The 27,244-nt window shown below is 34.5% G+C and overlaps 1 protein-coding gene across 1 annotated transcript in view; it reads left to right on the forward strand.

The window, feature by feature from the left end:
* LOC129220691 (zinc finger protein ush-like) overlaps positions 1 to 27,244 on the forward strand; it is a 101,770-nt gene that overhangs the window by 61,071 nt on the left and 13,455 nt on the right. The window contains exons 2-3 of the mRNA XM_054855120.1: positions 20,425 to 20,648; positions 25,175 to 25,295. Coding sequence (XP_054711095.1) covers positions 20,425 to 20,648; positions 25,175 to 25,295 — 345 coding nt within the window. The remainder of the gene's footprint in view (positions 1 to 20,424; positions 20,649 to 25,174; positions 25,296 to 27,244) is intronic.

Here is a 27,244-nt window from a genome sequence, read left to right on the forward strand (position 1 = left end):
GTTCTCACACCATACTAATCAATCTGAACATCGTATATACAAATAGTTACTCGTCATTTTCTATTTTTTTTTTTTTCATTCTAAGTGAGAAAGTTGATGAAATATTATGACATAAGAGCGCTGTTTCATCTAAAGTTTGTGAAGATAGAAAGAAAAAGAGTAAGATTTTGACAATTAAAGAAAAGCTAAAGCATTTTGATGCTAAAGCACCTTGAAAAGCTGAATCTCGACTAAAAATGCGTCGAAGATAGCACGACAATTGGGTATGAGTGAATCTTCCAATTAAAGGTCAAGAAAAGGAAATCCGTAAAAGTTCACCGAGTAATATCCTAGTAAAATGCAAAAATTTATGAAAATGGAAGCTGCTCTTATATTGTGAATTAAAGAAACCAGGAAGAAAAGTGTTGCCAATACCATCGATGGAAACATTATAAAAAACTAGTGAAGCAACTGTAGTTTAAAATATATTAGAATAACGAATTGATCACGTAGCAAAAATCATTATCTTCACATTTTTATGTTACAAATATCATTACTGGATCTACTGTTCAGTACAACTATAGTGCATTTACTTTTCTTAACTTTCATGTACGTACTTTATATCTTTCTTTCCCGTTGATCATTGAGGCGGTGTTTACAAGTGTCTAAAATATGTTTATAGCATATGGGGCATGTTTATAGAAGTTTTTACGCATACCCTTTCCCACAACGCGAAATTTCGACTTACGCGAGGGGACTCGGAACGCATCCCTCGCGTAAGTCGGAACTCGACTGTATTAGGCAAACAAATAGGGACTGCAGACAAGAAACTAAGAGACTGCAACAATAATGTTTTAGAATTTTTAAAACGTATTTGTTAAAGGTGGTTATGATGAAGGAGTTAAATAAATGTATCAGAAGATGGAAAAAAATACAAAGAAAACGCATTCCGGATTATATGAAAAATCTAAGTTAAATGAAAAATGAAAACTTACAGTAACTTATTGTTATCCTAAGCAAATTTTTACTAAAAAGTAGTTACAATATTCACTTACTTTAAATAATATTTATTTATTTATGTTTATATGTAAAACGAAAACGTTTGTTGACATTTTCGGAAGTCTTTTAGTATATAAAGTATTAGAGTTTTTCAAATATAAATTATTTAAGGAACGACAAAAATCTTGTTTTCCATCGAAACCTATCTTTAACAACTGGATTTTGAAGAATATGTTGATTATATTGTTCCATAATTTTTCAAATACTTTTTTTTTAAACTAGTGTTTGATATTATCTGTGAACCAAGATAAAATTCCAAAAGAATTTTGAGTGCAGGCATTAAACTGTTTAGATTTGCTGTCGATTTATCTCGAACAAATGATTAAAATATTTAAAAGCAACTGAAGTGAACTAATGGATTTATCGTGCATTCTAATCGAACTTGTTTCTCGAATAAAATTTATCAAAAAATATGAAATATGTCTTCTTAAAACCACAGTTGACGTAGGGAGATAACGTCCAATCTCGGCCTTCAACCCTGCTTAACGCTCTTGCGTTTACCGATAAGGTAAAGGGTTTATAACAGCACGCACTGATAATAGGAAATGTCATTTCAATGTTATTATTTTTTTAACATTAATAACGGCGTGTTGAAATTTGCGTGGGACTCTGCCGCATAGCTGGTTAAGGGTTTTGGTTTAAAGCAAAAGAAATAAGATGCTTCTATGGCCCTTTATTGACATAAAAATCAAAACTTTTATTACGAAGCATCCCACTTGCATAGCCTCGTTTTGTATATATATGCCATTCAACCACGGATTGTATAGAATAGGCAAACGTCCAAGACGAGTCTATTTGAATGAGGGGGGAAAAGTAAAAACTTGATGCACGTGTTTCTCTCATTTGAATGAGACTCGAAATAATTAAATGTTTACGCTTTTAAGAATGAGTGAACTTAATTTAGAGGCTAACATACATCTGCAAACGCCAACACCCCTAAAAACTAATAGATACGTCCATTTCCGCCTGTAAACCGGATGTTTGCCTTCCCATACAATCCGTAGTTGGACAGTATGAAGCGAGAGAAACGCAGTATAACTTACAACAATGTAGGGTGAATGACTAGTTATGGGCACCCAACCAGTAATGGGCAGGTTTGTGTATTGCCAATATCAAGTTTGTTTTCGATGTTCCAGGAACATTTCCAGTGGATTGTCAAAATACCATCTTTCAAGAACATCTTCATCAAATTTTTTTTCAAACATAGGTTTTTATCTTCAGTGTAATTTATTTTTTTAATGCTTCTCAGTTACCGATAGTAAATTTTCTTTACATTTAAGTTCTTGAGAGGATTTTTTCTTAGTACCTGACGCAGCCGTTCTTTTTTTTAATAATCAGATGGCAGTTATATTGTAGTACTCATTCCTTAGTCTTTTCGTATCATGTAGGCAAATTTTGCCATGAATTTAGGTACATCAGATCCTTTCAAGTTAGTGTGCCCATAAATAAATAAGTAAAAGTAAGTATTTCATTCATGGGCATATATGGCCATAATTGATTTTTGGCTATTCTTACTCAAAATTATTACTTCAAATATAAGCTAAATTTGGCAAACACTAAATAAACGAGCTGATGTGTGCATCACATGACTTCCTTTTACTCCAATTTAATGATAATAGTGCCTCGGAGTAAGCAAAGAAACATTTTAAATATTTTAACCCCAAATTTGTTGCGAACTGAAGCAAAGAAAATGTTTTATACGGATAAATTTTTCCAATATTAGTAGTTTTAATGTGATTCAATGGTTAACTCTCCAAATATGGCCAAATTGAAACCAGCTAAAAATAAATAAATAAATAATAAAAAAAACCCAGTAAAATTTGCCGCCAAGTTGGCGATAAAACTTGGCCACCAAAAGATTGGCGATATGTTGCCAAGTGTTTGCCAAATTATAACACGACATGAGTTTGCATTGAAATTTACAGTGATTTTACCCCAAAAAGGTGTAAAAGTCCCTCTCTGGAACATCCAAATGCAACCAAAAGGAGAGCCGCACAACAAGACCCCACAAGGCGTCAACGTACCAAATTTCAACTTTCTAGGACATTTTTGAGTTATGAGAGATACATATGCACATACACACACACACATTTGCACATACATACTCCGTACGACGTCGCGAGAAAACTCGTTGTAATTAACTCGGGGATCGTCAAAAAGGATATTTCGGAGGTCTATACGTTCTTAGGCATATATCCACGTGTGGTCGGGTTGAAATAAATACTCAATATTCATTCGGGGGCGAGCAAAAGGGAAATTAAGGTCGATTTTTGAGTGAAATTTTTTTTGCGAATACAATACTTTCTTTTTTGTAAATGGAAGTAAAAATACAGCAGTAGAACAATTCGATTTATTTTATTCAATTTTGTTTCTCAAACGAACCTTTCAAAAGTGATTTGTCAGCTATCTATTTCTTAACTTTAATGTTGCTCGAATTGGCAAGTTGAAATATAATATACGTAAGAAAAGTGAGTATTCTTATATATTGCTGAATATTTTTTGTACATTTCCTGAAAATAATTAAATTCAGATAGCATGACCATAATTAGTTTAGTATGCCCACAACTAAGCGAGTTTGAATCATGACTTATCAGAGCATTAAAATTTATTAAAGGAATAAAAACATTTCATCGTCGAAAATTTAAAAAAAAAAAAAAAAAAAAACATTGCTTTTAAAATGCAATTTTTAAGTTCTAACGCCATGAGATTTTTTTTTCATGAACTTAAATTGCAATATTACGGTTCAATAACAATCCAAATTTAAAAAACCTTAACTATGCCCATAACAAGTCAAATTTACCGTATGATTAAAGCGAATAAGCAACGTAAATAAATTACAAACTCTCAAGAAAATACAGTGTCATTTACCATGTGTTTATTTTTAACTTGAGCTGAATTCTCTGTGGAAATTTCATTGTTAAAGATTCTTAAAAATTAAAACGCAAGTTAAATTGAATTCGCTGTTTCAAGCAATGAATTAAGGAAAAACTCAACAATTGGTTCAGAGTCTGTTTGGAGAAACGAGCTAGAAATCAGAAAACATTGAGTAACTTTTTAGATTAAAAATAGGGAGACAAAGAGTATATACAACGTTTCCCAGAACTACCCTTGTGTTATAAATTTCTATTTTCCAGGTCTTACCACTTTTCTGCGTGCGCGCCACAAACGCACACACTCACATACGTATATAAACGGATTATTTAATTGCAAATACTGGCCATTATTAACTTACTAGCTGATACGTCTTTGAGTACAATTCGCTATTTATGCCACATGTTCTTCGAATGGTGCTGTAGGCAGTGGGAGTGCAGGTATCAATAAATAAGTTTTTTTTTAAAAGCGAAACATTTTTTTTTTTTGCAGGGGCTTTGAGATTTTGATTGTCAAACTTTTTGTGCGACGGAAATGATGTTAGTTGTGTTTAACTGTAGCCAAAAACAATGAAAAATAAAAAACTTATAAAATTAAAATACTTTCGCTTTTTAAATTTTACGGGGTTCCTTGATTGATCAAAATGAAATTAGCCCTGACGTTGATCTTTTTATTCTACCTTTAAATTTTTGACTTGTCTTAGATATGTATCGATTATAAAATTATTTAAATGGTGTAGCTATTCATTAGTACTTAATAGCATTCTAAACTACTAGGTTAATTTTTTCGTTTTAGTTTTTTTGGTTTTTACGCAGTCGGGTTTTTTATTTTTTAATAATTATTTTTTATTTTTCAACTTTTTGGACCTCTTTTTACTTTTAGTTTACCCTGTAAATAAAATGTAACGAAACTAAATTCCATAATTTGTTACGCACAAAAATAATACAAATATATCCAGTAATGTAAGTTAATGTAAAATAAAGAATTCCTTTTTCTTTGCAGTGTTTTGTATCAGTTTCATGTGGGAGGTAAACTCTGATTTTTTGTAATGTGAGCAGTTAATTTTAAGGTTAAAAAATATTTTTACTTTTTTTCCGAACCTTCCTCTCCTTAACAATCTGCTTCTTCTAGAAACCGTTTCTCTTTAGGTCAACAAGCCACGATTTTGATCCTCTCGCAGCCCTTAGTGTTTTCTGTCATTTTATTTTTTGAACATGGCAACGGAATAACATTTTCATCGAAAAGTTCCGGAATAATACCTATTTTCGTCAACAATCCCACACTTATTGATATCGGTTATCTCTTCTTATCGATATGTTTTCGTTAGACGATTACAATATCAGGAAAAATGTGTTACGTATTCTGGGAATATTTCGCAGAAAAAGTCACAAAATCTTTAGAGAAAAAATGCATTCTTTTTTAGTTAGCAGAGCTATAGCTAGCTAGTTTTTTAAGGTGTGAAAATACTTTTTAACAATTTTTTACAGAAGTCAAACTCACTTTAAAGGAGAGAAATATACGAGAACACGAAGACCATAATTGAGGTCAGCCATTTTCTGTCATTTCTATTTAGAACATGGCAACGAATAACATTTTTATCGAAAAGTTCCGGAATAATACCTATTTCCGTCATCGATTTTCTTTCTTTCTTTCTTTTTCTTTCAACAAGAATTGATGATTGAAGTAATGTTAGTTTTGTCAATTTAACTTTTATGTTTTGAATGATCTTGTCAATTTTCAATGTTGCAACATGATTCATATGTCAATACTTTTCTAAACGTCCTACCTTTAGCTTGGTACTTTAAGATTACCTCATAGTTCTCATAAAGAAATAAAGTCTTGGAAAAAGGAGTTACTACTCACAAAAAAAAAAAAAAAAAAAAAAAAAAAAAAAGCTACCAAGCTAAAAGCGTCTGTTGAACTAGATATTTGAACTTACATGTCTAGTTAGCATAAGGTAACTTTATTAACAATAACATGAAAATTTGCTCACAGAAATTGAAAGAAATTCGAAATATTACTAAAAAAAAAGGTTATGGAGCAATTGTAGCATTAGAAATCATCAATATCATTCGGTAATTGGCCAACTAATCGGTAATTGGCCAATTTGCTTATCGGCGCGTCCTTACTTCTTCCTATAACAATTTATTCGTTTAATGTAGCTTCGTATCTTAAAAATACTTATGTCATGACAAAAATACGACTTACACATAATGATAAAATCTAAAATCCAGTCTCACTTATGCTATCAAGATTAGAATCCCATTTCCATTGATGAAAACTTACTCACATTTTTGAGTAAAAGGTCGGTAACGCAGTCAAGAACCTGCAATTACAAAATTTTGACCAAGCGAAAATTTTTTAGAAATCTCTGTTTCTCTTATAAAAGTTCCAGTCTGTTAAAAGTTCAGGAAGCATTTCTAACGTATCACGAACCAAGACAGATTTTTCGATGCATATATTGTAACATAAGGTACCTTTTAATTACAGGCATTTTTATTCGATGCAAAACTAATTGTTTTAAACGACAAAAAAAAAAAAAAAAAAAAAAAAAAAAATGATTTTGTTTCTTACAAATTCAAATCATACTTTCCACAATAAATAGTGGGTTAGGAACATTTTTTAAGAAACAAAACAAAGAAAGAAAAAAAATTCAAGTAATAATAACAATAAATACACAAATGGTTCAACCTGTAACTCAATCGTATAGAACTGTGTTGAATAAATAGAGCAAAATAAAGAAATTAACGCTGACAAAAATGAATAAAAGCTATATATATATAAATGGATGTTGGTAAATTTGTTCCCTGAGATCTCAGAAACTACTCGGCAGATTTCGCTGAAACTTTCACCGTTTGTTCTTTTTGGTACTGGGGAGGTTTGTAGACCAGTTCGAAAAAAATACGACTGATAGTTCCTTTTTTATTCTAATTTGTCCAAATTTTCGCATAAATGTCTCAATATGACGGTGAAAAAATACGTGCACATATTAAAATTATGTGTCCATCGAAAGCGCTTATTTTTCTGCTGAAGATGGCATCTAATAGAAAGTTCTAAGTTGTATGAAAAACGCGTTATGAGCTTTTTTTGTTCTATGTTCGAAGGTTTTTCTCAACCCAATTCATTATTTAGTGTATCATCTCAACTCCCAGTTCATAGTTAGAATTGTTGAATGTTTTTGTGTTTCTTCTGACTGTTTGAGGCTTTTCTCAAATCAAATCTTAAAGTAACGTTTTTGCCCCAAGATTGGCTAATAATAACTAGATTTGGTTGATTATTTTCCATTTAAACGGAACTTTAGTGTAATTAATGGTTTTTTTTTATTATTTGGGCTGATTGGATTTTTTAATCATTGTCCAATCTAACAGCAGAAACCTCGCCAAAATTTATGCGGGAAGATTTCAGTAGCGGATGCATTTGGCAGTTTTTTCAACTGTCGCGGTTTTTGAAGTCAAAAACTACGTAATAATGTTCGTCAGCTTTCACCATGTAAACAAAATATCCTCAATCAAAGAATCTTTAAAAACTTTTTTTACTGTAAAGTAATCCAGCAACTAAATTAGGCAAATCCATAAACAGCACAAAAACTTCCATTAATGTAACTTTGTGCACAAATTCAAACCATCGCCCAATTTTACTGCTTATTTTGGAAACATTTCGGATGAAATTGTTTAGCGCCATTTTATGGTGACCAAAAGTATCTTAGCATATGGCGACAATATCTCTTTAACAAAAATTAGTAACATACCGTTTCACAAAGTAAGGAGGGGGAGCATTATCCAAGGTATCCCAAAACGCTTCCCGCAAATTCGGTAACATTTTAAATCGCACCAAGAACCCACAATAATTGAAATTTTCCAAAATAACTAAAGCAAGTTTAAAGGGATAACGGGCGCGCGGCTACATTTTTTTAAACAGTTCGTTCTTCAATAGACACACAGAAAAGATAAGACTCCAAATTAAAAAAAAAAGTATTAACTGATAAATCTTTTTAAACATGCGAAGTTTAATTTCATATTTCGGAAATTCGTCAAATTTGTATACGTTTAAATTTCGTGTTTTCGTTTCTAAATGAATACTATTTTGCTCTTTTTACTTACTGCTACTTTAGTCTTGATGAGTAAAGAAGTAGCTAGATTTTAAATCACGTCAAAAAGGTGTGTTTTAAGTTCTTTCACTTAAAACAGAAAACAAATGCAAGTGATGATTGTTTCTCATAATTATTGCTAACCCAGGCAACGCCGGGTATTTTTGCTAGTATCATTATAAAACGGGCACGAAGTCTCAAAATCTCTATTAAGAAACAACGAAGGAAAACTTCTCACGAAAATCTTTTGAGAAATACATTATCGAAAATTTCTTACTTTAAAGAAAAGTAAGATATAACAACGTCAAATAGCACAAATTGCATGATTGCGACAGACACGTGTTTCGGCATTACATGGAACGCATTTTTCAATGCAAAAGAAATGAGCTTATGGATGAAAAGACATCTGTCAAAAGCCAAGAGCCAGAAAAGTAGACGGCTTAAAAATTAAAAACAGTGAATATTTACCAAACAACCAATGAGAAAATATAAACCAATAGAGAACCAATAGGAATGTAAACAATGGACTCACAGGTGCAATCACAAGAGAAAGATAGAATTCGATTAGACGAAGATTAAACCAACCACAGAGCTAAAACGAAAAAAAAAAAAAAACCGCAAGAAAAGTCAATATTTGTCCAATCGAATTCTATTTTTCTCTCGTGGTTGTACCAGTGAGAAAGCTCTTGTCCATTGTTTGCATTCCTATTGGTTCTTTGTTGGTTTATAATTTTTTCCTTGGTTGTGTTGTAAATCCACTATTTTTAGTTTTTAAGCCGCCTGCTTTTCTGGCTCTTGGCTTTTGTCAGATGTTTTTTCATCCATAAGCTCATTTCTTTTGCATTGAAAAAGGTGTTCCTTGTAACGCCGAAACACATGCCTGCAGTAATCTGCAATTTGTGCTTTTTTCACGTTGTTACTTCAGAATTTACTTTTCCACACAGGTATATTTTTAACTTATTCCTTCCGCTGTTAGATTTTGCCGACCCATACTAGTATGGTTATCATTCTCTGCCTAAAAGTATATGTATACATTTTTGATGCAGGGTAATGAAGTTACCTCTCAAGCAAGCCAACGAATTCTTCAGTTTTCAGGAGGCAGCTCTAACCCGTAATAAGCATCATTCGCAGCATTACCGTTTATATTTTTTTCGATAATTTTCACGAATACATTGTAACAGATGCATACTACACAAACACACTAACAAAATTTCAACCACTACTTAATCTGTGGTAGTAGAACCAGGATGCTCTGAAAAATAAAGTCGCTTTTCCTAGAAACAGTAAATATGATTATCGCAAAACGCAAGCACGCAGCAATACATCCTAGATGAGCAATTATTTAATTGAGATAAGTGTATAGAAGAGAAAAACAATGAATATTTTATAAGAAATATATTTTCTTTTTCTTCAAATAAACACAATATTGTGATCGAGTAGCATGTTTCAATGCATTGTATGACAAAAGTCGCTTCAAATATTTTTTTCCGTTTTTTTAATACGAATGCTTCTATATGCAACGAAGGAAGAAGGGCGCAAGGGAGTTCAAACTGCGTAAGACGATTAGAATTCCTGCAATAGTAACCAGTTCGTGTCCAAGGCAAACCTAAATTTGCGTTGGAGAAGCTCAAAAAACTCGTGTGGTGTGATGCCAGTGCCGGATCTATGTTTTTTCTGAGCTGGGGAAAAAACATGAAACTGCAGCTCTCATCAACCTTTCTTTTTTTTCAATATTTTCCATTCGAGTTAAAACGAAAAAAAGGGGGGGGGGGGGGTAAATTTACCTCACCAGAAGTTGCCGTTTGGGACAAGAGACTCGGCTTGCTCCCTTCTAAAAGGTTTTTTTTTTTTTTTAGACGTATAGAACTTTGAGTCGGGAACACTTTGATCTGTGGGCCATTTTGATAGTTGTCACTTGCTTTGTTGCCGTTTCATCATGAATAGACAACAGGGCGGTGCAACATGCCACACAGCGCGTGTCACAATTGATTTATTGAAAGAAACTTTCGGTGAATAATTTCGCTTAATGAAACCCGTGAATTGACCGGCAAAATCATGCGATTTAACTACGTTGGACATTTTTTGTGGGACTGTGTGAAGTCTCAGGTCTACACCGATAAGCCACAGACGATTGACGCTTTGGACGAGAACATTCGCCATATATCATTCACATGCGGCCCCTATTGCTGCAAAAAGTGATAGAAAATTGGACTTCCCGATTAGACTTTCTCCAAGCCGGCCGAAGTGGCCATATACCAGAAATCACATTTAAATAAAAATGGCAAAGAATCATCTGTGAATAAAGCCAAATTTATGGCAATTTACATCATTTAAGGGTGTTTTATTTGAACCCAAAATTCTATACCTCTAAAAAAAACACCCTTTATATACGGTATTGTGTTCTGTAGACTTTTAAACTCGGGACTCTTAAAAAAAAAAAGAAAATTGTGATTGAGACAAACAAAGTTTTTAGAGAAGTCCGATTGTTTGTAAAATAATTCAAATGGAAAAAAAAATATGAATATAAAGTATTGTTAAAGAGAAGTACAGTAGTTGTCTGCTGAAAGGATTGCGAATTGATTATCATTTTTTAGTTCCAGCACCATTGAACCCTTTCTCATCCTCCATCATATCACACGCTTGAGTTACTCGTAAGATGAAGGAAGAATTGCGCAGAGTTTTAATGCTATTTTGTAAACCATCTCGACACACTGCCTTGGATATTATGGATTAATTAGAAATGGAAGTTCTACGATTATTACACAAATAAATCAATGGTGATAGCTTTATTGATCGGTTCATTGGTTTGAGGTCTTCAATATCCCCTACTCCAATTGAACATCTTACAAAATGTTCCAACAGCAGTTTTTTGATTTTCAAAACTTAAGATTATTTTGCAAATGTTTCGGTTTGAAATTATCACTAAATCACTAGAAAGTTTATGTTCCTTTTATAGTTGGGGCAAACCTAACCAGGCAGCATTGAGAAAGCTACGCAGATCCTAGTCACAGCATTGCGACACTACCAGGTTAGTTTTAACCTCAAATGTAGAAAAGAACCTGTCAATGCAAGAATTAAAACTATAGTTGAAGCAGTCCTAACCTGGCAGCGTATTAATACTGTGAATAGGATTTACGTACTGTTCACAGTGCGGCCAGGTTAGGTTTCCCCCAATTATAGATATACATCGACTTGATTGTTGCCAACTTGCATGAAGTCGTACGTTTCAATATTTATACATTCCTCTCTTCTTCAGAATCAACGTCTTCGTTTCTTTCAGCTTTTGTAAAGTCAGGGGTGCCCAAATAGAGGGGTCATGGCGCAAACTGTGCCATTGAAATTTTTAGAAAGGGGGTGTTTTGAGGGGTATTTTTCTCATCTTTTTGGGAGGGGGCTTTTGCATTTGGAATGGTCTCCGTGATATTAAGGGGGGGGGCGGGGGGCGGGGTGCTCCTTTGCCCTTAGAGGGGGGCACCCCTGGTGAAGTCAATCTCGTTATAAAAATAGAACTTGAAATTTGATGCCCTTATTCTTGTCAGTTCGCGTGAAGTCGATATTCTTCCAAAAATTATTACCACGAACTGGGGCAACAGTGAAATCATTGAATTTAAAGTTTTTAATTTTGTCATCACGTTTTAATGAACGTAACACGCACCTTACGTAACGCATCATCATCTTTTATCAGGCAGACACTGTGAAAAGAGATGTTTTATCGCTTCATTCCGAAGTTCAGGCAGATAAAAGTGCATTAAAAATACACACTGCCAATAATAACATTGGAGAAAAAACCATTTCAAAAGAAAAAAAGGACTTTATCCCTATTTATGGGCCAAAGTGCGCGTAATAATGCCAAAGAGGAGTTATTGGCCACGAAGTTAACACATGACGATAGGATGGCCCAAAAATAAATCTCTTTTCTTGTCTTATCAGTATGAGATTATAAATTGTGATATATTGACATCCACCATGTTTGTCCACATCAGTTTTTGAAAATTTCAGAAAAATGTATCAATCCGACTGAAACTTTTTTATTCTACTTTTTATTGGCAGTGCCGGATCAACTATTTTTTCCAGTTGGGGCAAATACGATTTTTTGAGCTGCTCATTCCAATCTTCCCACATTGAGTTGAACGAAAAAAAAAAAAAAAAAGAAAAACCCTCACAGAAATAATATTTTCCCCTAGAAGTTGCCGCTCAGGGCAAGGACTTGGGCTCGCTCCCTTCCAGATCCGACACTGTTTATTGGTGCTTTCTTACTTCGTGAACCGAAATATGTTATGGGCATTTTCACAAGCTGATGCCGTTTTTTCGTAAAGAGAAGGGTGTCCAACCGCTAAAGAACAATGACGCACCCCCTACCTACCCAAAATAACATTTAGCAGATAATCCCATCGAATGTCTTCCAGCGTTTGAGATTCCGAATAAAACACGTTTTTATACCTTATAGACAGATAGAGATATAATGAGATAGCAATATTTTATGTTCAGAATTATTACTCATATCTTGGAGTTATACCACAGAAAGTTACCAACAAGGAAGAGATTTCGTCAGCAAAACATTAAACAATTTAAAAGATATTGTGGATGTATTTCAAGAGGGCAAAGAGTGAAATGTTGAGACTATACTACCCCGTATGCAACTCAGGTTCTGGAATTCAATGTGACTGCTAGTGGAAAAGGGAAGGGGGAGGGGGGGGGGGGGTAATATTAGAAAGCTGTCCCCTTGAAGTTCTCTTCTACTTCAATTTTTGATGCCAATATTTCGACGTTCGACTGCACTACAGGCCGACGTAGCTTTCGATTTTCGAGGGATCATTCTTAAATATAACTACAAAAATAGAAAGAAAGGCATGAATACGGGCACAAATAGGACGGTCTAGGACTCTGTGTAATTTCTAAAAAACGCTGTTTTAGGCTATGTTTCGTGACTTTGCGGGGGGGGGGGGAGCGCGAGGGGGGAGTAGGTGTCATGGTATTCCGTTACCCATCCCTGGAGCCGTGCTTGGTTACATCAACGAAGTTACTGTAGCACAGTGGTGCCCTATCTTTTTCTTTTCTTTTTTTTTTTTTTTAATCGAGGGCCGCCCCTCGTGAGTCAGAATACGTATAAAATTTAAATATCAAATGTTTTCATAGATAACGAGGGAAAACACGTAAAAAGGAAGAACACTTCAAGCCATGAACTGTTGCTACCATTACTCTATGCGTATTTTATTTGTATGAAGTTTTCATCTGTTTTATTGGTACCTATTTCTGATAACTGGCTCTAAATTTGCAACAATTCTTCATATAACTTAATGAGGATGATCGGTTGCCTTGCAACTTCCTAGAACGTAGTTTTCGATTCGTAACATTGAATGTAACACCGGGCCGCATGGATAAGCTTCATGGGCCTTATATGGCCATCGGGCCGCACGTTTTTGGGCACCAATTCTGTAGCATAGTGTGGATACAGTGATTCTTAGCTTGGACAAAGATGGCTGCAATTCGTTGATATAGTATTTCGCGCAAATGCGCTAAGATCCATCCGAAATGCGAGATAACGGGGTTCAGGGTGCGAATAGCAGCCGCTAGCCACGCAATCCACAGATTGAGTACAGCACGCGCTGAGGCCAGGACGTATCCCTGCGGTTGGAATGTGTAGATTCCGATGTTTTTGTTGCATTGATTTTGTGGATGTGGTGCTACTCTCTGTGATGGAGTGCTGCCGACATTTTCAGTGAATGGAATAGTAAGATTTGTTTTATTTTTGTCTTAAACCAGAGGGGAAAAAATTCCTCCAGAACCCGACCTCCAGCTACCAGGTAATGGCATTCCTTTGAATTGTGATGTCTTGAATGCAAATTGTTTTTCGCAATCACGAATTGCGATAGGAACCTAGTCGCTGGGTTTCTTTGTTTCTACAAATGGCTCCTGTGGCAATAATTATGGCGAAAAGCATAGTTTGAATTCAAGACGTCAAGATTCAAATGAACGCCAGGGGCTGGATGCTTGATGTTGTATGCTGGATAATGTTTTTGTTTAAAGCGGATTGTGTATGTGTATGGTGGAGAGGATAGGGTGCAAATAATGTCGATTCTGGAGAACATAGACAAGGAGCCGGAGAAGTTCGCGTCGCCACAGCCCAAGAGGAGCACAAGCGTGTGGAAGCCGATGGACCTCAAAAAGGCTATGACGCCCTTCAACGGTCAAGTGAAAACAATAAGCAATCGTTAATAAACAAAAAAAAAAAAAAAAAAAAAAAAAAATTAACGTCTTAAATTCAAATTATGTTTTTCGCAATCACGAGCGTGTGTGTGTGTATGTAGGCGTCTCTGTTTATGTCCAGGCATGAGTGTGTGGGTATGTGTGTGTGTGTATATGTATGCGTGTGTGTATGTGTCTGTGTGCAGGCATGAGCGTGTGGGCATGCGTCTGTGTTTGTGTCTGTGTGCAGGCATGAGTGTCTGTATGTGTGTGTGTGCGTGTAGGTGTGTATGTATGCGTGTGTGTGTGTAGGATATGGACGCAATCTGGAGAAGGTTTTCGCTAGAGGAGCAGCATCTTGAGGCCGGTCGACGGCGGTGCTGCAGAGGGAGGCGGGGGGAAAATAAAATCATAGGACGCCAAAAACAGTCAAGTGAGAACAATAAGCAATCGTGATTGCTCAAAAAAAAAAAAAAAAAAAAAGAGAGAGAGAACACATTGGTGATAGGTCTTTGTCATGAACGGAGACCGACAAAAATTGTAGACACATAGGAGACAAGAACAATTATTCCTTAGAATTATCAAAATTCAGTGCAAAATGGCTTCTGAAAAATTCTTCCTCAGGAAGAATTAAGTCGCCCAGATATTTGTTTTTATCACCCGGGTGACCTGGAAGCAGAATTTTCTCAGAGCCTAGTCATGAGCGTTGCAGGTTCAAGGTACAGTTCTAAATAAATTTTGGAGGAGGCAGTTTCAATATAAAAAGGCAACTTCGTTATTATATACAAATCCTACTATGTATAACAAATTTATACCAATGCTATGGTTAAATATGTTTGGTAATAGATATATTTTTTCTAACACTACTTGTTCAAGTAGAATATAACGAAACCTAGTATTCTCTGTGTAAAATATCAAAATTTATTTTAAATTATTTGCGATTCAAATACGAATTCGCAATCAGAAGCAAGTGATGCATCATAAAATTTTTCTTCCACTGATATTAACTGCGAAAAACGCATCATCATTCAAGGGGAGGGAGAAGTAGACGCGGCGGGAGCTTTGAGCAGAGTAGAGTTGAGAACGGGTTCCAGATGCTGAAAGTTTCATTTTTGAAAATGAGTAGAAACATTTTGTAGTAGATAACATATAAGTTTTAGTTTACTGTTTTTGAATTTAAAAAAAAAATTGTTACGGATTAAATAATTTTTATTTAGTCACTTTTTTTTGGTAACTGTTATATTTTTAGCTGATTTCTCCTGTTTTTTATGAATAGATTGATGCTTTAGTTCAACAATGTGACACGTTAATAACTTCTGTTTCAAGAAAAAAGCATTTAAACATTTTTTGCTCACGCTGTAGTCAAAGAAATGTGCCCAAGAAAAAGAAATTGGAGAGTCAACAAACTCGAGTTGAATATGTTTCTTTATAAAAATAAGCATCTATATAAATTTCTATATAGATAAAGCATGAACTATTCGATTTATATAGAACGTACAAAAAAAAAGTTTTTAAAACATGTCTCAGTATGGACCTAGAGCAGCAATATGTAAACAATGAAATAAAGTAGCAGCGAAAAGCATTTATTTGAAATTCGGGGGGAAGAATTAAAAACATCTACAAAAGTTATATGTAGAAATTATACTGAATAAACGTTAAAAAATAAACTTCTAAGGAATGTTAAAATTTTGTTTAGTAAGATAATGCACAAATTCAAAAAATGTTTGGAAGGCTACAGGGGTAAATTTTATGAAATTTAGGCTGGTTTACGAACGTTTATATACATATTGTATATGTTATTTCATTTTGCGAAATTTCTATTTGTTTGTACCATTTATTATTTTTCTTACTTATTAATTACTTATAGAATTTTACTCCACATTAAATGAGAGAAACTTTCATCAAACAAACATTTAAGGCAATGGGAAGTAAACTGATGTAAGAGTGGCCTTTTAAAGTTTCGAGTAAAACGCGAGTTAAAATACAGCTCCTATGTATGCTTTCATTGAATTTTTTTCTAAATCATGCTGTATGTATGCTGCAGCACCCACCAGAGCTACTAATACCATCTCTTGACTTAAAACAGAGGAGAGGTTCTCTTGCCAGTTGTACTGATTATCTCCAGTTTCATAATTTCGGCTCCCCTTTGATTCTCACTGCTTCGTTTGTGAATGGTAACAGAAACTACTTTCGTTTACGAAAGCATTTTACAACTGTTGTTAAACTCAAATATAGTTTAGTTTATGAAAAAAAAAAAAAAAAAAAAAAGAGGGGTGGAGAGGAATGTAGGGAGCTCTGAGGAAATGGTCGTGAATATCTCAATATCTGCATACACACTGTAAAAAAATTCCGAAACGTTACTGAGTATTTTCGTGCAACGTATCGTAGATTTTTATGGTTTTTATACACTTCTTGGAAAAATCAAGTATCATTGTCGAAAAGTTTCCTGAAGTGCTACAACTTGCACAAATACAGACTTCACACTGTTGCGAAAAATATTTTTAGCTCCCAGTTTAAAGATTAACTGAGCGTATTCATAAAGTGTATCTATCGGCTTCAGTTCGATTAAGGCATGTCCTTGCTGTTTAAGCTCCCAAAGGGAGCGAAAAAGTATGGACTACGTTGCTTTCTAAGAATTGCAGGCGAGTAAAATTCTCGATGCTTGCTTGCAATTCTGACTTAGCTATGGTCGTGTTTGCAATACTGCTTATGGAACTTTCTTAATAAATCAGGAAGGTTTCGAGGCATTATACTGTACCTCACTAAAGTTACAGAGACACGACTGGATCAAAACAGGATGATTTCTGAACTTTTCAGAAAGCTTCCGGGATAATTTCAGGAAGGTTACTGAATTTTAGCGGAAAACATTCCTGGTTTTTGTAAGGTATTTTACCGGCGGAAATTGGGCACATCAGCTGCCCATTATTTTCTAGGAACGTTTCTGAATCGTTTTTGAAGTGCATGACGCGAGATATTATCCAACTAAAGCAATCTGAAACATAACCGATTAAGCATTCTTTTATGAACTGAATGTCGTTAAGGTATCCGACTGCGTTAAAATCGACATTTATGATGAAATATTCGTAATTGTTTTTATGATTTCATTTTGTAGTCTGGTTCATTAGCTTTCCGAAAACTGTCATAGTTTTTACTCTACGTGAATTACAACTGGAGTTACAGCTGTAATATTACAAAGCCGTACGCTGAACTCCAGACCGGAAGTTGCATTTAAACACGTTTTCTGAAGAACGATATTTTTGAAGAAAGCTGTCTACTGTTACAATGATATCTCAAAAAGTTATTTGTGCATTGATGTGAAATTTTCTGAGATAGTTCTCTGTAATATGCATGATGTTTTCCTCTAAAAGCTAAGCAGAATTTCATTCTTAAGTAACATTTTCATGCGGATAAGTTTAAACAAAGGCGTTTCTTTACGAAAAAATACCAGTATAGGAACTTTGTTCGGCTATATTTCAGAACTTTTTTTTAAAAATAATAAAACTTTTAGAGCAAAACACACATTAATGTCGTACAAATGTATTACTACAAGGGTTTGTGTGTGATTAGAACCAAATTTTGTTCATAGCTGTTAAAGTAAGACACGTTTTTTTTTGCTATTTTTCTTCAAATTTGTATTTTTTTTTAAAAAATAATATTTTAAAAGCTTGTTTTTAGAATTTTTTCATTGTTTTAAAACATATGTAGTTAAAAAATAACATTTAAAAAATGTTCCGGTTATTTTTCAAAAAAATGTCTTCGAATTGGTAAGGGAACTGGTGAGGGCAGAGAAGGGAAAGTGAGAAAGATAATCAAAGCTTAACTAGATTTTCAATAGTGACATTCATAGAATTGATTTACTTAATGAGTAGTTTCGAGGAAGGAAATGCTTTTGAATAGAAATATAAATTCGTCTTTGTTTTAGTTTGCTAAAACAAGCACGAAGTGCTTCCTATTAAAATTCAAACAACTGCTTTGTCATTAGTCAAACATCTGCAACCTTAGCCAAGGATCAAGGAAACTTTTATCTAAAATATGCAAATTTCAATCACAATAAAAATTTCATATAGATTTCTTTCTGAACAAACAAGAGAAAGATTAAAAATCCCCCAGCTTCCTTCTTCAAATGCCATTTGTAATAAAAGGAAAATAAACCATCTCTTGGTTTTCCATTCAGATCTAATCTTTGCCCTTCTTGTCGATATGGGAAACAGGTTCCTTATCAAGCGAATCCTTAAAAGCAGTGGCAATGGCTAATAAATAATCTGATAGGTGAAATCCATTTGAATGATAAGCGTTTTCTGGAATAAATCTTACCTGATATGAATGTAACATTGAAATCCTGTTTAATGCGAGGAACCACAACCCGATTCGTTGTTCCTCAGATGCTGCTTCAATATTGAGCAATATCTTTTTGTTTATTTTTTTGCTGTTTGCTTGGCTTGCTGATTTTCATTCTAGATACGCATATCAACTGATTGTTTTGTGGAATGAGAATGTTGTTTTTTCTTTTTTTTTTCTTACAGTATTTGTAGTTCTTTCGTTCTTTTGCATTTTTTAAAAAGTGTTCTTACATTGCATAATGGGTTAAATCCACTTTTGTACTCGAACACGGCTTATCGATTGTCGTGAAACGAATGGATTAATCATCTCTCTCTCTCTCTCTCTCTCTCTCTCTCTATATATATATATATATATATATATATATATATATATATATATACATAGATGTGTGTCAGTGTGTTGGGGGAGGGGGAGGGTGTCGTTGAGTGCCACAGTATAAAACAATATTTAGTCTTTAGTAACAAACTGTGAGATAATTACGTATATCACTAAGAAATGTTTTTCACATTAATCGATTAATTTATTTGTTGAATGCCTTTTTTCCCCTTTTACATACATAACGTTAATTCAAATGAAAAATTAAGTATAAAACACGTTATTATAACAGGGATGCCCACTCACCCAAGAGCAAGGGTTCCCTCCCCCCCCCTTCCGAAATACTACCAAACCACCCAAATCAGGAGAAGCCCCTTTGAAACACCATCCTAAAAATTTCATTGGCACAGTCTGCGCCATGATCCCTCCCCCCTTGGCGAGCAGCCCTGACTACAATCTGTACCTGTGAGTGAGTAAAATAAATCTTTCATCAGAGTGTTATTTTTTTTTACGCATTCTGTTTTTTTTTTTTTTTTTTTTTACTGCTGCCTTTTTAAAACGTGTTTTTAAACTGCTCAACGGATTAAATAAGATTTGTACTCAAAAACGCAGCATCAACGCAGCAAAAACGCAGCTTCGCTATACCTTTCTGTTATTTTTTTTTGGTTTGCTTCGCTAGCCGATTTTTATTCCGGATTTTAAAAAGGTTTTCTCAAATAATAAATGAGAAAATCAACGTAATGAACGCACAGACAAAACTAAGACAAATTTAATGCGGTTGTGTCTCATTTTAAAAAAAATATTTTTTTTCTGAAAGCGTATGGTCGCGAAAACATGAGGTGAGTTACTTTTTGTCTGAATTTTGACTTATTTTCTCTCTTAAAAGAAAAAAAATTCTTAAAATATATTCAGTCGCCGTTTTCATTTTCGCTACTGACGTCACAAGTGAACAAGTAGCTAGGGATACCAAAACAAAGTTTCTGGAATTGTCAAACTTCTTCAAATGAATATTTTATTTTACAAACAATTGAAGCAGTGATAAGCAAAGGGATGTAAGTGGCAAAATTAAAAATTTGGAGATAACCAGTGCAAATAGTCAGGGAATCTCTACTCTGTCTTGGGGCAAGAGATAGTACGTGCAGCCCTGGTAGGTACTGCTGTACAGCATGATTTAGAAGGAAAAAAATCAATGAAATCCTACCCAGGATCTTATTTTGCAACGCGTTTTTTCTCAAAACTTGAAAATGTCCACTTGCATCCCATTGCTTCTCACGGCCTCAATTCTCGTCCCGCTAATAATTGCTTGCAGTAAACCGCACGCTCCGATCCAAGATCACTTGTGACGTCACACGATGAAACATCTTGTCTTACAAAAATGACATTAAAAAAAAAAAGGAAAAATTAAATTTGGAGAAAATGAAAGTATTTTGGCTTCATGTTTTTTTTTTTTTTTTTTTTTTTGCTTATTCTATCAATTTTAGTGGCTAAAGCAGTACTTTTGCGCGAAGGAAACAACCCATAGTGTACACTCCATTAAAAAAAATATCGTTATTCTTCATCATATTTATCGTTTTTTTCCCTTGCAGGTGATCCCTCAGATCTCGATTCGGCAGAGTTAGCACCCTCATCACCCCCTGTGTCCGCCTTTCCGTCCCCGAATCGTCTGTACCTAAAGGAATTCGGAGGGGAGAAGCTCGTGCTCGCCCGCGAGAAGCTCAGGGCGGGAACTGTGCTCGGCACCTACCGAGCAACCCTGAGGTCGCGCGGTGGCGAAGACCCGATTCCGCTGGACGGACAGACTTATCTTAAGGTAAAACTTCAGAAATTACAAAGTTACTGATTTGGATAATGATTTCATTAAGAAAAAGTAAACATTAAAAAATAAAATATAATTCTAAAATTTAAATAAGAAATGTAAAATATTTTTGTTCAGAATGGGGTATTGAAACATTCCCCCAAGCGGTGGCATCCATTATTTAATGTGGCATCTCTGTCTGCGGACAGTCATTACCACGCTAATTTTGACGCCCAGTTTCCCCAATAGATGGAGACACATGGACTGCTCTTCGATGTGAAACTGGCCTATAGTATATTCCAATCTAAGTTGGCACTGAAGGGAAAGGTACGAGATGTGTTACTCCGCGATGAGAAGTAGTTCTAGTAAATTTGGAGGTTTAAACGGGTGTAAATTCCCAAATGATGTGAAAAAAATAGAGAATGTATGTGGTTGAGACATATAGTTGAAGTTGTTGTGTGTTAAATATACTTAATTTATAAGAATTTGATTACGAAAGGAAAATCAAAGCGCCGTAACTCGACTTTGTCTTGGCGAAGACTTGAGTTTTCAAGGTTAACCTTGGCGGGCTTCCTGTGGAACGGCAAACCCCCCCAGAACTCGTTTCTCCCCACTTCGCATCGCCCAAAGAAAAACATCTGATTGTCATTATGACTCTTGAAAGAACTCTCCTTATTGTGGTCAAAGCATTTCTGCCTGGTCTTTTTTCTCATTTATGCTTTCCATCGTTATTTCCAAGCAATTGAATACATTTTTTAAAAACAGTTTTCGTGAGTAAGAAATAAAAAATGAAATGAAAATATTAATTTTCAATTATTTACTTGCTGCAATTACAAATACAATGGGATTTTTTTTCTTTGAATTCGAGATTTATTTTACTTGGTAGTTTTAAATAGCTTTCGTTTCTTACATAATGAGCCCAAACTTCAAGAAAATTATTGTGAAAAAATGAAAGAAACCCGAATTTTGTTTGAATGTAACGAATACTTGTTGTGTACAAATCCTTGCTACGGCAAAAGTCGTTTTTTTCTTCTTTTCTTTTTTGGATCGTTTGAAAAGTTTATGGAGGAAAAAAATATAATGCTCTTACACACGTATGTACAGATTCACTATTACAAATTTACACCGATGAACTGCTGGATGAAGAAGTTTTACTTTTTCACTTTAAATTTGAAACATACACATCTCCCTTGAAATACGAAATTAATTCGCCCCACCCTCCCCAGGTTTAGAACCCCTGCCTTAAATTAATTTTTTATATTAAGTAAATTTACTCACTCCCAAAATATACCTATAAAGTAGGCTACATTAACTACGCTAAGGGTTAGTAAAATAATATTTAATAAACTGAGTTTCGGGGTTAATCATATACTTTCACAGTCACGCAAAATGGAGAGCCATAACTTTTCTATTTGCACAAACCTCGATGCATTTTCGTTTATTATTTTTAACTTTTTTCATAAATAAGTTGAGCTTAAAATCGACCTTTTTTTTTTTTTTTTTGAAAAATTCAAAATTAATATCTTCTCTGAGCTCCGAAATGCAGTAATAGCTAATTGTTCCCATGAAGTTTCTAAATTTTTTTATTTGAATAAATTTTTTTAGAAAGGGCAATCTTTTTTTTTTTTTCGAAAACTGGTTATTTAATCTTGGATCTTCACCGTTATTACTAGAGTATAAAAGGAAAACGCGAGTACAGAGTTGAAGTATGTTATTTTAGATAATAAAACAACGCTGAGTTACACAAATTTGCCGAGAATTGCAGACAGGTGTTTCGGGGTTTCAAGGAACACCCAGTTTTAATGCAGAAAAGTGAACACGATCTTTTTTTTTTTCTCGATGAAAAATGGGATCCTTGAAACCTCAAAACAGGTGTCTGTAACGAATTATCATTGCAACATTTTCTTTTACTTTTCTGCACAAAGGTACTTCTTTGATTTATATACATATGTATAAAAAGACACAATGGCACCTTTTCCGAATTCCGAAGAAATGGTTGGCATTGGCACAGTCGGATTTTTAAATCAGAGGGATTATGGAAAATAATCTACAAACATTAAGAGTTCCTTTTTTGTTGCAAAGATTTAAACGAACTTAGGATGCATTTCTCAACTCCAGAGAGCAAGTCGAGAGCATGTGAAAAATTAAAGAGAAGTTATTCAAAACAGAGGTAAAGAATATGGGGGGTAACAAAGGTTGCAGATTATTTCAAATATGCAATCAATTTTGCCCCGAAAGCTAAGTTTTATTTTTAAATGGCAATTTCAGTTTAATTTAGTCATTTTTTCTGAAAGCACAAGTTGTAAAGAAGCTATAAATTTATATATACATAAGATATGGATAAGAGGAGGCACATATGGAATACCATTTCCATGTCAGAGGCAAGGTAAAAGATCCACTTCTTAACAAACTAATAAAATTGCAGGCAAGGACTGAAAATTAACATTTTTTTTTTCGCTAAAGGCTTGTTGATGAACAGCCTTTAACGAATTCTGAGGATCTGCAATAGAAAAACGAAGATGCGCTTTGGAGAACATGCATGATAGTTTTTCATTTGTTATACTTCTGAAAAGAACGCGGTTCTTTTCTATGCCTTTGGTACCCATTATTACTATGGATAAATGTTCACAGCTGTGTGCTAACGTTCTCCTTACATATATCAACTTCGGTCGTCTTATTTTTCCTTTTGAAATAGATGATATATACATACTGGATGGTCCGTATTTTGACGAGAGGGCACATGCTTTTTATCAGCGAACGAAGAAATCACCAGAGACAGAGTATGCGTCTTTCAGAGCATATTCTCTTCTTTTAATTATTACTTTTTATTTGTTTTCCTGCTAATTTTTTAATCATTCAGAATTATTTGTTAATTACTTTGTGACCGATAGCTCTCCGCCGCTGTAAAATGAAATCCCATGCACAGCCTTGCATTTGTGATAAAAATATGATGAAATATATTTGAGACAAATGTAATTTCTTTGAAAACTTCAAGGATAGTTGTTTCGTTCTTGGTATTTTATATTTTATTTTTCCCTCGCCAAATTCGGCAAGTCGCGCCGCTGACTGGCACGCGCCCCACGCAGAGTAACCTCGTTTCCTTGACAACGGCTGCAATTCGGCTCGCCTAGCTTTCCCTTCAGTGCCAACTTACTGTGAAACGAAGTATAGGAATTTGGTTTTCCGAGAGTATTCGAAGCCAAATGAATACTCAAGAGAACTCTAACTTACTGCATAATCATGCGACATGAACGCTGTCGTTTTTCCTCATCAAATGGGAACCCTGATGAAAAGCAATCAAAAATGAAAAATGCAAAACCGTCATTTTGAAATTTTCTTGGGGTGGGGTGGGGGCAAAAAGTGCAAATTATACTGAAAGCAGAAGAAAACGCGGCCAGTTGCATGTAAATACATTAATTAGGGGCCGGGGGGGGGAGTGGAGCAGCTGAGCCCCGACTCAATAAATTAAGAACGTAAAAAGTGCACAAAAGTTCAAGAAAAGAATCAGGTAGACTTCTGAGGGGTAAAAAAAAATCGAATAAGTAAAATTTTAGGTATTTATTTAGTTGGCGATCTGCTTAGTGTAGTTTGTGAGTTATATTCTAGATGGCACTATCCACTATCAAATTTAAAAATTGAAATTGACATGATTCCAGTCGCTCATCTTGGGACTTATTGACTAAATAAAGCATTACCCGATTAAGATACTAGGGGGCCCTAGGCCAAGTGCTTTTTCGGGCCCCCTGTGTAGTCAACCCCTTTTAATTTTAACCATTGGCAAAACGTTTTAGCTATTGGTTAAAAAAAAATTAGCCATTTGGGGGCTCTTAAAAAATGGGGACCCTAGGCCACGGCCTAGTTGGCCTGTTCAGTAATCAGGCCCTGAATTAAAGAGATTAAGTGTCTTCTGCATTAAAAAATTGAACAAATATATATTTTTTTACAATTCTAATTCTTATGGGAAAACAGCCGTTTAATTTTAAATGTAAAGATTCATTAGGTAAGAGAAGTTAAATTTTAACAAACGTTTACGGATTTATTAATATTCAACATAATTTTACTTTACCGTATTTTAGAAAACATTTCATCGTACGTCAACAGAACAACAGTTACTTGCCCAGCTGGGTAAATTACTACCCTTTTTTGTCTGTTTTAAAAAAATGAAGTTTCATTATGACCTGATTTTAGTAGCTAAGTTTCACGAACAGTTTTCACTCTGAGAAATTAAAATTAATTTTTATCTTTCCTAAATTTACATATACACATTTCGTTTTCGGAATCAAAATTTCTTAGAAACAAAAGAAATTTTTTATGTTTGTGGCATTTAACTCATCAATACTTGATGTATTTTAGTGCCTGATTTTTGAAAAAGGCTCCAGAAAATAATTCCCCTTCCCCTTTTTTTTCTGCTCTTTTATAACTTCCTTTTTTACTGCTTCCTTTAATTTTTGTTTGAGGATTCATTTTATCCACTTTATTATTATTGAAAGTTTAGTGCTGCCATCTGTGGACACTTGTTAAAACCTTCTATTCTCTTCTAGGTGAACCGCTCTGAGGGTGGCTCTCCAGTTCACGTGATGCTTGAGAATGAAGGCAATTGGTTAAAGCTGATGAGAACGGCAACCCTACCCACCGATGCTAACATTTGCCTTCGCATCTCAGGTAAGAGAAAAGAAAAATCTCACAAAACGTTTCAACGAGTTCTTTGCTGCTTAGAAATTATATATCAAAATGGAATAAGTTAAAACATTAATTTTGCTAAGTTGGATAAAAATTAATTTAACAAACAAAACTTTCTCAGTTGTTTCAGTTGAAATAGCCTTTAACAATCTTTAAGCATTTACTACATTTTTTTTTAAATTTCAAATTACCTTTTAATTCTTTTCGGTTTTGAAGAAATTTTCAAGATTTAAAGTCAGCAGTTAAACGCGATTCTGTGAAAAAATGATTCGTTATTTTAAAATACCTGAGTTGAAAATAGCTTCTCAAAATAAAACTATTAACAATACTTTAAACCGAAATATATCTTACCAAAAATACTTATAAATTTTAATGATCATTTCCTGTTACAGAAGAAAAGCCTTCTTTTTTTTTTTTTGAGCAATCACATTGCTTATAGTTCTCATGACTTTTTTGAATTCCTATGATTTTATTTTCCCTCGCCTCCCTCTGCAGCACCACCGTCGACAGCCTTACGATGCTGCTCCTCTAGCGAAAACCGTCTCCAGGTTGCATCCATATCCTACACACACGCATACACGCACACCTACACACCTACACGCACACTCACACCTACACACACATACACACCTACACGCACACTCACACCTACACACACATCCACAAACTCATGCCTGCAAACAGACACAAACACACACGCCTACACACTCACACACACACACACACACGCACACACACACACACACACACACACACACACACACACACACACGCACACGTGATTGCGAAAAACAAAATTTGATTTCAAGATGTCAAAATTTAAATCAATGAATTTTTTTTTTTTTTTGAGCAATCACGAATTGCTTATTATTCTGACTTGATCAAAGTTGACGTACCTTTGATTTTTTTAGCTTACCATGACGACGAAAATAAGTCTAGCTCGTTGTTTCTAATATACAGGGAAGCAAATTTTTGTTGCATGGCTACAAATCGTCTACAGTTTGTTCGTTTCAATCATTTCTTTTTCAAGGCTAAACTCAAGCAAATTTTTCAAAGATGAACTCAAGCAGATTTTTCATTAAAAATCACGTTTTTCCGGGAAGAAACACATAAGCAAATGAACTTAAGTAGTATAGCACAGATGGCAATTTTTGGCCGATGTGTCGATGCCGATTTCAAAGACTGTCGATGGCCGACGGCCGATTACCTTTCGTTTTGCATGCTTTAGATTTGATACTTTATAACGATTTTGCAACCCAAATATAATTCCAATCGAGAATTAGAATGAAAAAAAAAAAAAAAAAAACTTTTAAGGAATTATTGAAAAGGGGTAAATACATTGAGTTGATAAAGGTTTTCAAAAATTAGATTCGATGGATAGAAACAATTTAAAAGAAATTATCAAAATTTTTACAGTTCGCTGAGCATCATTCAAAACAGCTTTTCTCAAGATCCTCCCACCCCTACCCCCTGCCCCTTCATGTGCTTTTACACAATCCATACTTTCACTATTAAATAAACAATATATAAGCTGTTCAGATTGAATATCAGATATTAGGCGACCTACTTAAGAGTTATAAATTTAGAGATTCTGATAAAGACCCATAATTCAAAGCTTCGGAAAACCTAGTTTGTAGCACTTTTGTACAAAATGGCATCTATTCCACTACTTAGATAAAATCTGAGCGAATAAAAGCATCTTTGCTTTCCTCGTGCTTATCACGTGAAGAAAGAGAACATTTATGGTGGAGGGAAGTCTTATCTCAGAAGAAAACGCACCACCGATAAGCGGGCATCTGGAGTACTGGTGTGTGATAAGATAAGGAACTCTTTTTCAGAAGAAAAAAGGAAGTTGTATTGTTATCTCGCTTGGCGTTAGATAATTTTGGTTGCATAATATAGTTATCCATTCTGTGAAATTTCTGCGTTTG

Source organism: Uloborus diversus, chromosome 4 (assembly GCF_026930045.1).
Source record: "Uloborus diversus isolate 005 chromosome 4, Udiv.v.3.1, whole genome shotgun sequence".
In the NCBI taxonomy this organism is placed as follows: Eukaryota; Metazoa; Arthropoda; class Arachnida; order Araneae; family Uloboridae; genus Uloborus; species Uloborus diversus.